Source organism: Apteryx mantelli, chromosome 1 (assembly GCF_036417845.1).
Source record: "Apteryx mantelli isolate bAptMan1 chromosome 1, bAptMan1.hap1, whole genome shotgun sequence".
Lineage (NCBI taxonomy): Eukaryota > Metazoa > Chordata > Aves > Apterygiformes > Apterygidae > Apteryx > Apteryx mantelli.
The window spans coordinates 152,267,050-152,281,736 of NC_089978.1; the positions used below are offsets into that span (position 1 = coordinate 152,267,050).

Genomic DNA, 14,687 nt, shown 5'->3' on the forward strand with positions numbered 1-14,687 from the left:
GGATACCTTTTCCAGTGTTTGACCACTCTCATGATGAAATTTTTTTTTCCTGTATCTAATTGGATCTGCTGGGTTCCAACCTGTCTCTGTTGCCTCTCATCCCATTACTGTGCATCTCCAAGAAAAGTCTGGCTCCATCTTCTTGACACCTTTCCATTAGATACTTGCAGACAGCAATAAGATCTCCCTTTGGCCTTTTCTTCTCCAGGCTGAACAAACCCAGTTACCTCAACCTCACAGGGCAAGTGCTCCAGCTGCTACATGGCCCTCTTCCCAAATCGCCCAGTATGTGAATGTCTTTCTTGTACTGGGGAACCCTGTAGTCGTGCTTCAATGTATTGTTTTCTTCCCTCCTTTTGATTTCCAGAGTTGTATTAAATTGCAGATTTTAATATGCTTAAACTGAACCGTAGCTATTCAATACCTGAAGTGGCTAGTTTTCAGATCTGAATGTTCTGTCTCACCAGGACTGACTTAGTGGTATTAGTAGTGATGCATTTCTTGAAAAAATCACTTTTATTTTTTATTTTCCCAAGGGAAAGCATTTATAGGCTACTGCCTCAGACAACCCCTGAGAATGTGAGTAAAAACTTCAGCCATTATAGCATTGATCCTGCCACCCGGTATCCCAATATCAACGTCAACTTTTTGCGGCCACAGCAGGTAATTGGATGAATAGTGCTTCTAAATGCTTGTAATCTGCATGGTCTTTCCTTAGATGAAACTACGCTAATGTTTTGGTGCTGACTTGGCTGTGGCAGTTTAACTTGGAAGCAGTGAAATGCTGACATATCCATCAAGAATAGACCTCTGTACTCTACCAAATTCCTCTTAATGTAGGCTTTTTTAGAAGTCTTAAAAATGTGCTTTTTTATCAGTTGTGTTTTTGATTTTGACAGTTTTAACCATGTTATAATGATATTTGAAATACACATATTTGTGTGTGTGTATTTTCTTTGTAGTAATGTACTGTAGCTGTCTGTCACTGCAATTTGTTATCCACTGACCAGCAGAAGCCAGCTCGACTGTTCAGCACTGACGAGCTGTTCCTCATTGTTCTGGAGTTCTTGGGCTAGAGCTTTCTGCTATGTGAGCGTACTCGTCTTCCTTCATTCATCCTTGGAACTGCTCCTTCATGTCTTCCTATTCATTCTGTATGGATCTTGGGTGCGTCACATGTTGGTCATTTTTAATCTTTTGCATTATTTTAGGTGCGCCACTTGTATAATACAGGAGACTTGAAAGACATTCACTTGGAAATAGAAAACTTTGTGAACTCCAGGACACCAAAGCTGACTCGGAATGGTAGGCCTGGTTATTGTTTCATTCCTTTTGGTACTCTGGAGCTAAATCAGTGCAGGACACACAGAGCAATGGGGCTCTGGAGTCTTGTTTAACCCGTCTCTTTTGGTTTAGAAAAAATATCTAGCAGTTCTTTGTCTAATTTTTCCAATTTTTCAAGTTTTAATTAACATGTAAAGGCATTTTGTTTGCCTAATTTCCCTAGCTGTATAATGCTGTTATATTTCTAAGCATATTTGCTTATACAAGTATTTCTCACTTCCTTTATCCATTAACAATGTCATTACATTGAGTGTGGAAGCTTAGCCTGAATTCATTCCAGCAGCAAACTCACAATTCTTATAAAAATAAGAGAAGGTATTTCACCTTGTGCAGTCTCTCATGTTTATGTTTACCCTTTACTAAATTTCATCTCTTAGCTTAACGAAATGAAACATTGCTTTACTTGCATCATTCTGCAAGTTAGACATCTTGTGGTTAAGTATTTAAACATCTGTCTACTAGTCCTGTACCATGAGGGGTATGTTGAACTTTTTCTTTTGCATACCTTGCCTTTGGATGTCCAGATAGTCTTTGGTGACTCTCAGAATGGAGTTTTGCTGCTGAACCTCCCTTTCACTGTTGTATAGTTTCGTAGTCTTCTGATTTGTTCTTTGGCCTACAACCATGTGCCTTTGGGCTGTAATCTCGTCAGCTCTTGCAGTGAGGCAAGGTCAAAACAGGTCAGTACTTAACTGGAAAGCTTTCAAAAGAAGTTAAGAATTTGCAGAAGTACATTTATAGTTCTTCCATTAGAAATAGTATATCTGGGTGTTAGAGAGCGTCATGCTACTGTATGTCCTTTTGATCTTATTTAAAACAAGCCTTTTTGGCTGTTTTATAATGCCTGGGGTTTTTTTGTGACATTTGGGGTGAAATGCCTGGCAAGTTACAACTTGGATAATTACTTTTTAGCAAATGAAAAGTCCTTTCTTGGATGTAAAATAGATGTGATAGTCTTTTTTTTTTTTTTTAATCTATCCTAAATTATCCCTTGTTGAGGGAGCTACTTCTTTACACAAAGACCCTTCCAGCAAGTTTTGTTTGTTGATACATACTTTTTATGACATTGTTAGAATTCATGAAAGAGATTTTGTGCATTTCCACTTAAAAAAACATGATTTCTTACAGAGTCTGTAGCTCGCTCCAGTAAATTGCTCAGTTGGTGCCAGAGGCAGACTGATGGATATGCTGGTGTAAATGTGACAGATCTCACAATGTCATGGAAAAGTGGCCTAGCTTTATGTGCCATTATCCACAGATACCGTCCAGACCTAATGTAAGTAACGGACTGTTTTGAAGAACTGGGAAGGACAAGAATGTTAGTCGTATTTGGAACTACTAATATGGAGACTTAGGCAATGCTTTTGTGACTTTTGAAGAAGTGGATTGAAATGAATACAATTAAACTTGATAGAAGCTAATGTACAGTGATTCACCAGCAGGGTGGAAGGTCATAAAGGCTTGATGAATATCAAAATAAATGTGTTGTCATTTTGTCTTCTACATGATTTGATGGAATTAAACTGCAAACTGGTACTGATTGGAGTTCACTATTATCTGACAGCTCTTTTCTTTGTGAAATTAGTTGATAGCCTCAGTTAAATTTCTTGTAAACAAATCTCCACTTAGCCTTTTATAGTTTGATGGTAACTTTTTCTGAAGACTTTTGGGCTGCCTTTTCTAGAATTAGTGACCTACAGTCTGAATAGAGTCATTGCTACTGTTTGTGCACTAACGTGTTGACTGGATGAATGAGAGAGGCTGTCCTATTCCATTATATGTTGGGTAAAAGAGTGCCCAGATTCTAGAATGGGAAAACTTTGGCAGGCATAAGTACCAGTAGCAAAGACTCTGGTACTTCAATTGAAATCTGAAATGACTATGTCCCAAAGGGACATTAGAAAAAATAAATGCTAGCAGTGTAATTAAAGACATACTCCAGTGTAAAGCATGCTAAATAATTGTGTGGTTATTCCCTTTCCTTCGTGCTGAATTACTTCTCTGTTGCACTAAAGTTAACCTGAGCTACTCTTTTTAAAAGCTATGTAGCTTGTGAGAGTTCAAATGAGAATAACAAGTTTTGGAAAAGCCAATAGAACTAAAATATGGATCAGTCAAGAAAAATGGGGACAAGAGCAATATAAAAAGATGTTTGCTAATAAATTTGAGAGAAGAAGATACTCTGGAGTTTCAGAATAGAAACTGGAGATTTATCTCTGAGTTCTTTCAAAAGACTTTTTATACTTGATTCAGTGCATGCCCTCTTCCTGCCCTTTGCAGAGACTTTGATTCTTTGGATGAGCACAATGTGGAGAAAAATAACCAGCTGGCCTTTGACATCTCTGAAAAAGAGTTTGGAATATCTCCCATTATGACTGGAAAGGAAATGGCATCTGTTGGAGAGCCAGATAAACTCTCGATGGTGATGTACCTCACGCAGTTCTATGAGATGTTCAAAGACACCATCCCCTCTAATGGTAAGGAGCTTGGGGCAGGTCTGTCAGATTTGAAGACAGCTGCAGAATGATTTTTGGGCACTCCAGTTATCTTTGTGCTTCTCCCACATGAGCTCATAGTTGTCACTCACTAATTCTACACTACAGAAAGTTGCCCTCTTGTTTGTGCTGACAGGAGACCATGTTAGCAGCATCAGAAGCAAAAAGAGGAGTTAATGAGTGCAAAATAATGTCCTCAAAAAATCTAAATTCACTTCAGAACTTCTAGACAACTTTTGTGCTCTCTTGCTATTATTAGAGGTTCATCTGTCTCTGGTCATGAGATGCCTTGCTAGCAGTTGTTTAGTAGTTAATTTCAAGGCACTGGCCAAGTTTTATATCTATTGTTTACCATGCTTGGATGATGAGAGTAACTCCAGGCCAATGGAAGGCAGGACTGAAAGATCCTTAAGTAGTACTGAAAGATGTAAATGCCTAGCATAAGTGAATATTGCCATCTTAATAATGCTATTTCAGCTTTTTCTCTGTTACTGATGATCTTAATATATGCCTTAAGATGCATCTATTTCAAGTCTATCACTCTGGTGAAAATTGTGTGTTTAATAGCCTTTTTAAAATATAGCGTATATCAGGTGTTATTTCCAAAGCTCTGGTTTCTTCTTATTAATATTGGTCCTGATGGTCTGCAAATACGGAAGTAAATAGAGTAAACAAACACAATATTTTTTCTGGGTAGTTATAAGGCCCGAAGGAGAACTGATTTTGGCAAAATGAAGAGAGTGGGGTTGCAAAGAAACCTACTCATTTTGGAGTCTCTATAATTATTTTGTGCAGAGAGTTTAATAATAAGAGTGATATGTTAAAAAATTAGTGAGTCTTTTGGTTGTGTGTTTAATAATGGCACCACAGAAATAAAATCTTGGCATTCCCTTGTCCCACTTGTTTTTGCTAACAGACAGTCTGGACCTGAATGCAGAAGAAAAAGCTGCCCTGATTGCCAGTACCAAATCTCCCATCTCTTTTCTCAGCAAACTGGGACAAAGCATCTCTCGGAAACGCACTCCAAAGGTGACCATACCACAGTCCTGATAACACTTTTGTCTGCTAGGCTGCTGTCCACATAGGTGTTAATAAAAATGGATGTATGAGTGCCTATCTGCTGTGTATCAACAAAAGACCATGTGTTCATCAGTTATTGGCATAGGACAATGCATAACCATTATAATTGCAGAATTACCTAGGTAATATGTGCTCTCAATTAATGATTTACTTCAGTCTTAAAATCCTAGTCTTGTGCTAGAATTTGGGGATATGTTTTGTATTAGAACATAACTGGTACTCAGTTCCCAGTTCATTGAAAGCTTTGAAGAATGTCAGGTAGAATTTCCAATGTGAAGGCAAGAAATCCCCTAAGAAGCATCAGAGCCACCCCCCCCCACCCTCCACCCCCCCACTTTTTTTAAACAATGAGCCCAGAGAATTAATCAGTTGTGTTGTAAAGCTAATTTAAACATACTGATGGCATTTGTCTCAGGCCAGAAAGGTATGAGAATCCTTATCTTTGTTTTTTTTTTTTCTCTTCCTTCTATTTTCAGGACAAAAAGGAAAAGGAACTGGATGGTGCAGGAAAGAGGAGGAAAACGAGCCAGTCTGAGGATGTAAGTATTAGAGTGGAGAAGTGTTATGGAGAAAAATATGTATTTGTTAGGTTCCTTGTTCCAACTTCAAGCCTTGTGTTTTCTATATCCGGACAGGATTTATATGAAATTTTTTAGATAAAAGTCAGTTCTTCTTAAGAGATTATGCTTTGTCATACATATAGTACAAATATTTTACTGGTTCTTATGAAAGAATAGTATGTTAGAAATTAAATGTTGCAGTTCCCTTATATTTTGTCTTGATTGCAAGTTACTTTGACTTGATGAGGACACCAAGAATAAAATGCTAATTTAGTAAAGTGATGCAATGGAGTCAGAAATTTCATTCATGTTAAAACTTCTTCATTTCAAAAGGCATACGTATCCAGTATGCTCCACAAGGCACTCCTCCAGTTCAAGTTTATATAGCCAAATAGCTACAAGTGCGCTAAAATTTAGAACTTTGAATTGTCAGTGAGAGTTTGAAAATAGCTTTTTGCTTTATGGCGATATATTCATGGGAGTGTTTCAAATGTGGTCTCTTTGGTACATAAATGTATCAAGTAAGATTGGAAAGATAATTAAAGTTTATCAGAACTCGGTGACCTGCCAAAAAAAATTAAAATGTGAGCTTTGAAATGCAAGCTAATGGTTTCGTTTTCTTCAGTGTTAACCTTTTACAGCCAAAGGGAGGAGAGATAAAAGGTGGTCTGGATGGATCTGTTAAGTTTTCATTCTCTTGATTGTTAGGAGGACATCCCTCGAAGCTACAGAGAAGAAAGGCCCGCACTGGTCAGCGCCCTGACGGAGAGGAGAATTGATGCTGCCATTGGGAATCAGAACAAAGTGAAGTCCATGGCAACCCAGCTACTGGCCAAGTTTGAGGAGAATGCACCAGTGCAGTCCTCAAGCTTACGGAGACAGGTAGGAGATGGGTAGTAGAACCCCCTATTTTGTAGAGCAACGAGACACTAATAATAACACTCCTCAAGACTGGATGCTAATGGCTCTTCTAAGTAAGATTGAAGCTTATGCAAAAGAGGAAAATTTCTTGATTTAGGGATGTGAGATGGGGAAGAACTTCCTGTTTGAAGTCTAGTTCACTGTTAGTACTGGTACTGTGTTTTGTAATCTCTTTCAGAAACATCTTAAAAACAATTAGATTTCTTTTGTAACTACTACTGCCATTGAAAAGCTTTCCAGGAACATCCCATTTCTAATGTTTAAGAACTATCATTTAAGTTCTGATTTGAAGTTTTTCATGCCAGTTGTTCATTCTTGTGAACTGGGTCTCAGTATTTTTATGCATCTGTGAGCACTGCAGATAAATGCCTGGGAGTTTCTTTGCAATCAAGATGTTTGTATCATTCCAAGTGAGGCTTTCTGATGACTACTGGTTATTCAGGATGGTATCTGAACTACTGCAACTGCAAGGAAGTCTTCTTTGAAGTTAGATTGAGTCACTCCAAGATGCTGCTAGCAGTGCGGTGTCAGCAGTTTAAGGCTCAGTATGGCTTAAGTGCCTGGGTTCTTGCCCTGCTGCTTCACAGCTTGTGCCAAGCTCTGTGCTGCCATGGCTAGATTGTGGCTGGGATCTGACCTAGCTACTTGAAAGCTGCACACCAGTGTCAGTAGTATAATAGAAGCTCAAAAGGACGGCATTTATCTTGCTCTTTGCCAGTCACGTGTTTCCTCAGTCAGTGCATACTGGCTGGAATAACCAGGCTGAACTGAAGAAACAATGAAAATAAAAGAAATTTCCAAATTTTCCCTTTTTTTTAATGTCTTTTCCCTTTTTATGTTTTACTTGCTAATTCTCCCCATCCAATTTTTTTTCTCTTAATTGTGTGTCTGTCTGATTCTGTCTCCCATTCCTTTGACTTTCTTTGAGTTTCCTTTGCTATTTTGTCTTTCCTCCCTGGTCTCACCCTGCTATCCCTACAACCTGCATGCAGCAGCCTGTTTTGCCTTATCAAGAACGTGTTCACAACCAACCATCCAGCAGACGAGAGCAGGGCCGTCTTGCTTCTGTGCCCCAGTGGAAACAGGTAAACAAATTGATTATGAATATGATGCAGTGTCTGCACTCAATACCAGCTATCGCTATCCTATTTTTAAACCATTGTTTTCCAGCACCTTTGCATGAGACCGTTGTTTTAAATCATTTAATTAATAATGAATAAAACCAGAATCTTCTTCAGGCAATGATGCATGGTTTAATGTTTCAAGAAGACTTAACAGTCAAAGTTTCCTGTCCTCTTACACGAGTTTCAACTTCCCAGGGTTTCAGTGGATGTTTGAACAGAAATCTTGCTTATAGATGCAACTTAGTATAAATGTTTTATTGTCTGAGGTATTTCTAGATTTTTCTATTAGGAAAAAAAAACAAACAGAAAATATACAAGCAATTTTCCCAACCAATGAGGTTAAAGATGTCATGTCATCTATGATATGTCTTTTCCTTGATAAGCTTTACTGTATCAACAGAAGACAGTGGGTTCTGGGGTGCAGCTTTTGTGCTGGATTTTGTTGTGCTTTTCATCTGACAGTTGAAATGGAGAAGAATAAAAATGGGTTTCAAGAATGCAAAATCTGCAGGATACAGCAGGATCAAAGAGAAGATTGATATGGTCTCTATTCCAAAGGTTCCTGAGGACTTGCCTCGGGAAATAAGGGATATCAGTTGTCTTATTTCAAAAGCCATAAGAGTATATAGGAGCATTTATTCAGAGATCAGCTGAGGCAGAAAGCCAGCTACTAAGCCAAGGAGCCAGCTTTGCCAAGTTTGAACAGATATCTGTCCTGCGGGAAGTTGTTGCTGAAGCAGTGCTTCAGCTGGCTCCTGAGAGTCCTAGTTCTGGTTGCTGAGGCACAGCAGAATCTGATAGCTGTGAGACTGCACCTTACTGCAGTACTGCAGTGGCTCTCTACAGTGACACCAGGCACTCCAGCTACAAAGCTATTTCCTGGGCCACAGATTCTACAGTGAAGTTGGTGCTGGGTACCGGTACATGTTACTGGAGATGATGTAAAGGAGTAATATTGCTCCTGATAAACTCTTTAGGAGGACTTTATGTTAGCTACAAAGAGCTGTTCACGAAGCTATGGGACAGAGTTCTCCTGCATCTCTTCACATAGCAAATGCCTCCTACTGTGAAGAGTCCTTTGAAGAGGAGCAAAGCAATTCCTAACTGGATAAAGTGGTAACCTGTTCTTGAGGGAAACCAGATGGTACCTGATGTTCTTTCCAGTAGGCAGAGTGGACTGGAGGGTTTGGGGGAGGAAGGCAATTTCAGGCCTTACGATTGACAGGTTTGGTCCTGCATCTTGGAAGCTGCATGGCAGAGGAAAATATACTGCAAAAGCAGCAAGACTAATTGTGGGGGAGAAACCAGACAGTTGCACAGAAGTGGTCTGGATTGTTGATGGAAAAACTACATCTGCCTCGGGCTATGACCTGCCAGTGTCTGTCAGGTGGACTTCCTTAGTTATACTTGATTATCAGTTTAAGGCCAGGTTCTTGTTTTGCCTTGTAGTTAGCAGAGATAGCAGGCCAGCAGTTTCAGTTTGTGATGCAAAATATCTCTGGAGCTGTTATAGAGGTAGGGTAGGGACAGGCTGATATAACAGAACTCTGAGAAAGGGAGAAATCCTGGCAAAACTGTTCTGAAGCAATTTTTGTTTTTATCACATGACCTTTATGCTCTCTCTCTTGTAAAGGAAATACCTTGAAAGGATCCAGCAGGATTAAAGCCTTGCCCATCTGCTGCTCTCCACATTCATAGTTTTCCTTAGTAATTGTGTTGGAAAATTTGGTTTGTTGAGCTACACCTTGAGAATGCTGATCTGTGTTGTCAAAAATGGGTTCACGCTACTAGAGCACCTCAGCAGCAGCTAGTAACATATGAAGATGATGTTATGTGCATATTCACAATTAAAATATTTATAATTTCTTCTGTGATGGCACTATTGCCTAAAAAAGCTGGACTGTTTTTTGAAGAGTGGTTAATCTCCTCCAATGAACTCTTAGTTGTATAAAAACAACTCCCATTGTGTGTTCCATTGTTTTCCAAGCCATTTGGGCTTATTTTGGGAAAGAGCATCTCATCAGGCATCATGAAACATTGGAAAGCCATGTGGTCTGTCTAGAAGAGGATCTGACTGCTTGGGTATGGTATAAGAGACTAGTCTATTAAACTGAATTTTGTCCTGGATTTCCAGACTCAGCATAAAAGCCTTCAGCATTTTTTTTTGCTGTGGTTTCATAGTCTCCTAACGGCAGCAAGGTATGTGCATAATAAAGAAGCTTTCCTCACTTACGTTTACAAAGATGCTTGTAAGATGGAGATTGCATGTCTTTCTGTGCAAATTTTTTCTGCTTCTGGAGTTTTGATGCTCGTTCTTCTGAGATGGTCCCTTGAAGGGTGGTAAAGATGCAACAGTAAAAACTTTTTTCAGTAGTTCTGTTGGAATTCTTGTTTTTGAAGATATGTAATGACTAACTGAGATGACCACAGTCAGCAGGAGCTGAAATCTGAAATCTCAATGGAAGAGAACTTAAAACAACTTTGATTTCCATTAATGTTGTTTTTCATACTTAATTTCATATTTAAATCTGTTGATACATCTTTCTCTCCTCTTTCCTATAGCCATCTTTGTCTTTGCATACTCAGAAATGCATCCTACTGGAGGGCTGAACATATGCCTACTCCACTTCATTATACAGTGTTCTGCTATCTGCCATGGAAAAATATGCAAGTTTGTGAAAATGTTGAAATCTGAAATACAAACTAGGCCGTGGTCAGATGAAAGTGCATTAACAGCTGCAGTGGTTGAAGATGTTATTGCCCTTCTGTTAGAGATGAATATCTTGACAGCTGAGCCTTTTGAAACAGCATATAAGTGCTCATCTACTTCAGTGCAAAGTCATATGGCTTAGTTTAAACTGCTTGTAGTATCTGTTTAAATTAGGAGAGTTGATTTTTGTGCTGAAGGGGAAGAGAACAGTCAAACAGATGTTTGTGCCAGCTCAGTGGTAAGGTCAGTGATGAACATCTGTAATATCTTCAAACTTCATGCTGTTTCTTCAGAGGTTGTCTAACAGTGGCTTTAGATACTCAAGTGTTTCTTTTTGCAGTGCAACTATTTCCAGATATGCGGGGGAGAGGATTCAAAAGAAAAGGCAAAAACAGGCAAAAGATACGTGAAAAATGGAGAAGTGGTGGAAAAAAGACTGTACATAGTTAGGATTTATAGAATTAGAAAGGCATGTGCTCTGGCATACAAACCAGGACATATGTATATTGTGCGGTATTCAGATTATTAGCTATGGCTACATTTCAGCTATAAAATGGCTGTGTTTCTTTTCTAGTAGAATGACACCATACAGTTTAATTTGTCTTAGATAGTTTAATCTCTGTAAGGTAGAGAGGAAGGAGCCGAAGCTGAGAACAGAATGCTGTGACTTGAGTTTTTTGCTAATGAACTCCAAGCAAGAGTAATTAGGCCAAAAGGATGGATATTTTTAAACATTACAGGGCACAACAGTAAGTAGTTTTTCATGAAGTAAAGAGAGCAGACCAGCTGTGCTATGGAGAGTTGCAGGTTGTACATTTCACTAAGCATATGATTTTGAGTCAGTTGATGCACTTCTGGAATTGTGGCCTGTCTCACCAAAGCCAATTGTAATGTTGCCTTAGCTTTTCTATCCTTTTTATGATTTTTTTCTTTCTCTGTTTTAAAAAAAGCTGAGGAATAAGGAACGTTCTCGGACCTGCCCCAAAAAAGTGATCATGCTCTCTTCTTCCACTCCACCTTCCTCTCCACCGTGTCTCAGACAGCAGGTGATTTCCTCTGCATGCTCTATCCCTCTCTCTTCATTACTGTTTGTACAAGTGACTAGATCAGTTACCAGATATCCCATTTGCAAATGCATTTTCAACTTTCTTTATTCAGATGGCAATGGGTTCTTGGATCTCTTAGATTAAAAACATAGGTTGGCATTAGATCAGCAGAAATATGATTATGATGATTATCTGATGCAGTGTAGATTCTGAGATTTTACTATGGGTCATTTGTAATTGCAGTAGCCTTTTTCAGTTTTGAGTAGCAGCAGGACAGAGGTGAAATACAAGGGCCAAGTCTTCCCTTAAAGTGTGTATATGCACCGTAGAAATTCAACAGGTGTGCCTCTGTCTAAGCGTTAGAACTTGATCCTGTATTGCATATATATCTTCCAGTGTCAGAAAACTTTTTCGGACAAGCAAGGTTAGTCTGTTTGGAGTAGTACAGGGATAGAAAGCGCAACTTTTCTCCACTCTTCCTTTATACAAGTGTGATTGAGAATTTGTCCTTGTATCCATGAAACTCTTTCAGGATTACTTGTATGAAGTGCTTTTTGGGACTCTTGAATTGGCACGGACATGTCCAGTTTGGTCCTTGTGTTTCCCCCACACACAGCCCTTTGTCTCACAGGAGTTAGTGTTCAGTGCCTCTGAGTTTTAATTTGGAGTAGGAAGAGCTGTTCTGAACACAGTATATAAATGTGCATCCAGATGTGTGTGAGCAGGTATTTGTTGTCCTTCTAGTTAAATATTACCTGAAATCTTTTAACATTTGTGTCTCGTTGTACATGGTCATTGTACTTCTTTGAGTGGTATCTATTTCTTTTTTTTATTATTCCCTTTTCCTGCAGTAATAAATTCCACTCCTTCCTGATCAATCTTAAACTAATCCTGAGGTGATAAAAAGGCAGCTGCAGTTCCATGGACCTCCCATAGCTTTAAATAGGAATTGTACAAATAAATTTCCCCACAGGTGGAAAACATTTCTTCACTGAACTCTTGCATGCCTGTAAACTGTGTAAAGGCATGTCACCTTTTAGCAAACTAGGAAAGGGTCATTTTGGGGCATAAAGTCTGACTTGCCTTATTGCTCTGATTTCTCAGAGTGCAGTTATATGTTACATTTAATGTAGTCTAACTTAGTCCGTCCCCAGACCATGCATTCTCCACTGCCTCTCTTGTGTCAGGTTGTGCAGCTGCAAGATAAGTCAAGTCAGTTTACTAATCTGATTGAAAACTGTCCTAACAAAAAAGTGGTTAGTTTCCTGGTACCCATGTGGACAGCATGATGCAAAGGAAAGATACAGGAATGCATCTCTAGGTAGATGGGATGGGGACAGTCCTTTTTGTTAGCAACATTCATTTAGACTGAATTGAGTCTATTATCACTGTGACATTGTGATAGCTAACATCCTTCCTCTTGTCAAGGTCCTTTGAAGATGTTAGCAGATAATTTTTATGAGAGATTTAAGGTTTTCCCTCAGTTTATTGACAGAGAAACTATGGCAGTTAAATGCTGAGGTTTAATCCACAGAGTCATTTTCTGTATGGAAAAATTGTCTTGCTGTCACTAAAGACCCTTTAGTTTTTTGTATTTCCCTCCCTAGCTTCTCCAAATATTTTGTTTGTCTTGTGTCTCTTGCTTGCATAGTTCAGTCATGAAAGCTGACTATTGCTTGGTCCAAGTGTCCTTTAATTGTTTTCCACCTTGTGTTCTCAAGTAAATTAAAAAGTCAGCTTCTTCCTTTAACTGTGAAGGCTTTTTTACTTCCTGTGCTACAGAAACAGTCTGCTAGAACCTATTGAGGGGTCTGCCTTTGGAGACCTTTTTTTCCTTTTGAATGATTTCTTCTTCTGAAATTGTCTTGGCCCAGGCCTCGTAGCAAGTCAGGTGGATCTATGTCCTTGTTACACTGATGTCTTTTAAAAAACTATACCTCTGTGCTTCTAATGCATTCATTCTGCCACTTCTTTTAAATTTTCCATTTCCTTCCTTTGATCTAATATCACAGTGTGAGTTGCATTGAGTGTTTTATCATCTTTATCATACTAATCTCATTACATTGTGGTAATGTATAGTGGTTAACTGACCTGATATGGATATATATGGATTGATTTTTAAATTATCCCTACAGGAGCCACTTTTAGAATACTCTTCTTAATAAGCTATTATGTTGTCATTATGGCCTCTTTTCTGCCTGCATTGTAAGAAAATTCAGATGAAGTGTATTTTGACTAGGAATGTGGTCTGTGCTTGTTATTAAGTTCATAATTTGTTGCTTGCAGAGAAACAGGGAAGGTGGTGCTGACTCTCCTGGGGAGCAGAGTCCCAGACAGGAAAGGGTAAAGAGCATGAACAAATGGCATGGATGCTGATGGCACAATGCAGTGATGGATGTGTGCAATACAAAGGGCAAATGTACTGGGTAGCGGGAACACACTTATCCTAATGCTGCTGTTAACACGCTGCAACTGCTGAGAGTCAGTTAGGAGTGATTATTTCTGTGTGATGCCAACATATGCCTAACAAGCCTTCATCAACAGTTTGCTAAATGTGTTTATTTTGCCACAGATTTAGCACTTAAGCTCTTCCCGTTCTTCTTTTTCTCTTACACCTCTTTACTGGAGTATGCTGTGGCTATAGCAGGACAAGAAGAGTTAAGTTTTGTGCTAATTCCTGTGAACATGGTTGCATTGTTTTCACTGCTTGCTTTCTGGATCGTTAAACAACTGGCATTCCATCCTGCCTCCTACAGGCCAGAGCAAAAGGAAAAACGATGAGGCATTATTTAGTATAGAGATTTCAACGCTGCCTTAACAATGAAATATTCAACAGTCTTGTCTGTTCAGTATTACACAGACGCATGGGAAAAGGAAAGATAGGCTCTTAAAACAATTGGTTGGTTTGGATTCATATTGACAAATTAATTGACGTTCCACTAAGGCATTTAATGAATTAAGTCATAAATGGTAGCCAGCTATAAAACTGTTGTAACTTTCAAAATGTGTCCTACACAAAAGACTGTTGTGGGCCGATTGTTTTCTGACAGGCAGTAGAAGATGAATAAGCATGTGTCTGCAGTGACACAAAATCCCACAGCCTTATAATAGGCTCTAGTTTTAGTGAAAATGATCTATAAGGAAGGAGTAGGTGGAACTGAGAGCAGATGAAAATAAGCAGTATTATTAATATATCTGAATGAGAAAAGCACTTCTCATTAATTAGACGGGAACCTAGTTTTGTGTTCTGTTTTTGTAGAACAGTCAGCAAGCAGTACTTAGCAGCACCTAATCATTCTTGGCAGATGAAGCTTGAAGTTTCTTCATGAGTGCATATTTGTAGTTCCTGGTTTATTATTTTTGATCTCTGCAAACATGTTAGCTGAAAGCTGTGTGACATGAATGAT

General features: G+C 38.8%; 1 protein-coding gene across 1 annotated transcript in view; it reads left to right on the forward strand.

Moving 5' to 3' along the window:
• Window positions 1-14,687, forward strand: part of MICAL3 (microtubule associated monooxygenase, calponin and LIM domain containing 3) — a 165,867-nt gene that overhangs the window by 68,055 nt on the left and 83,125 nt on the right. The window contains exons 10-17 of the mRNA XM_067306880.1: window positions 537-663; window positions 1,212-1,305; window positions 2,473-2,620; window positions 3,625-3,821; window positions 4,756-4,868; window positions 5,396-5,458; window positions 6,188-6,361; window positions 7,393-7,485. Of these exons, the coding sequence (XP_067162981.1) occupies window positions 537-663; window positions 1,212-1,305; window positions 2,473-2,620; window positions 3,625-3,821; window positions 4,756-4,868; window positions 5,396-5,458; window positions 6,188-6,361; window positions 7,393-7,485 (1,009 nt within the window). The remainder of the gene's footprint in view (window positions 1-536; window positions 664-1,211; window positions 1,306-2,472; window positions 2,621-3,624; window positions 3,822-4,755; window positions 4,869-5,395; window positions 5,459-6,187; window positions 6,362-7,392; window positions 7,486-14,687) is intronic.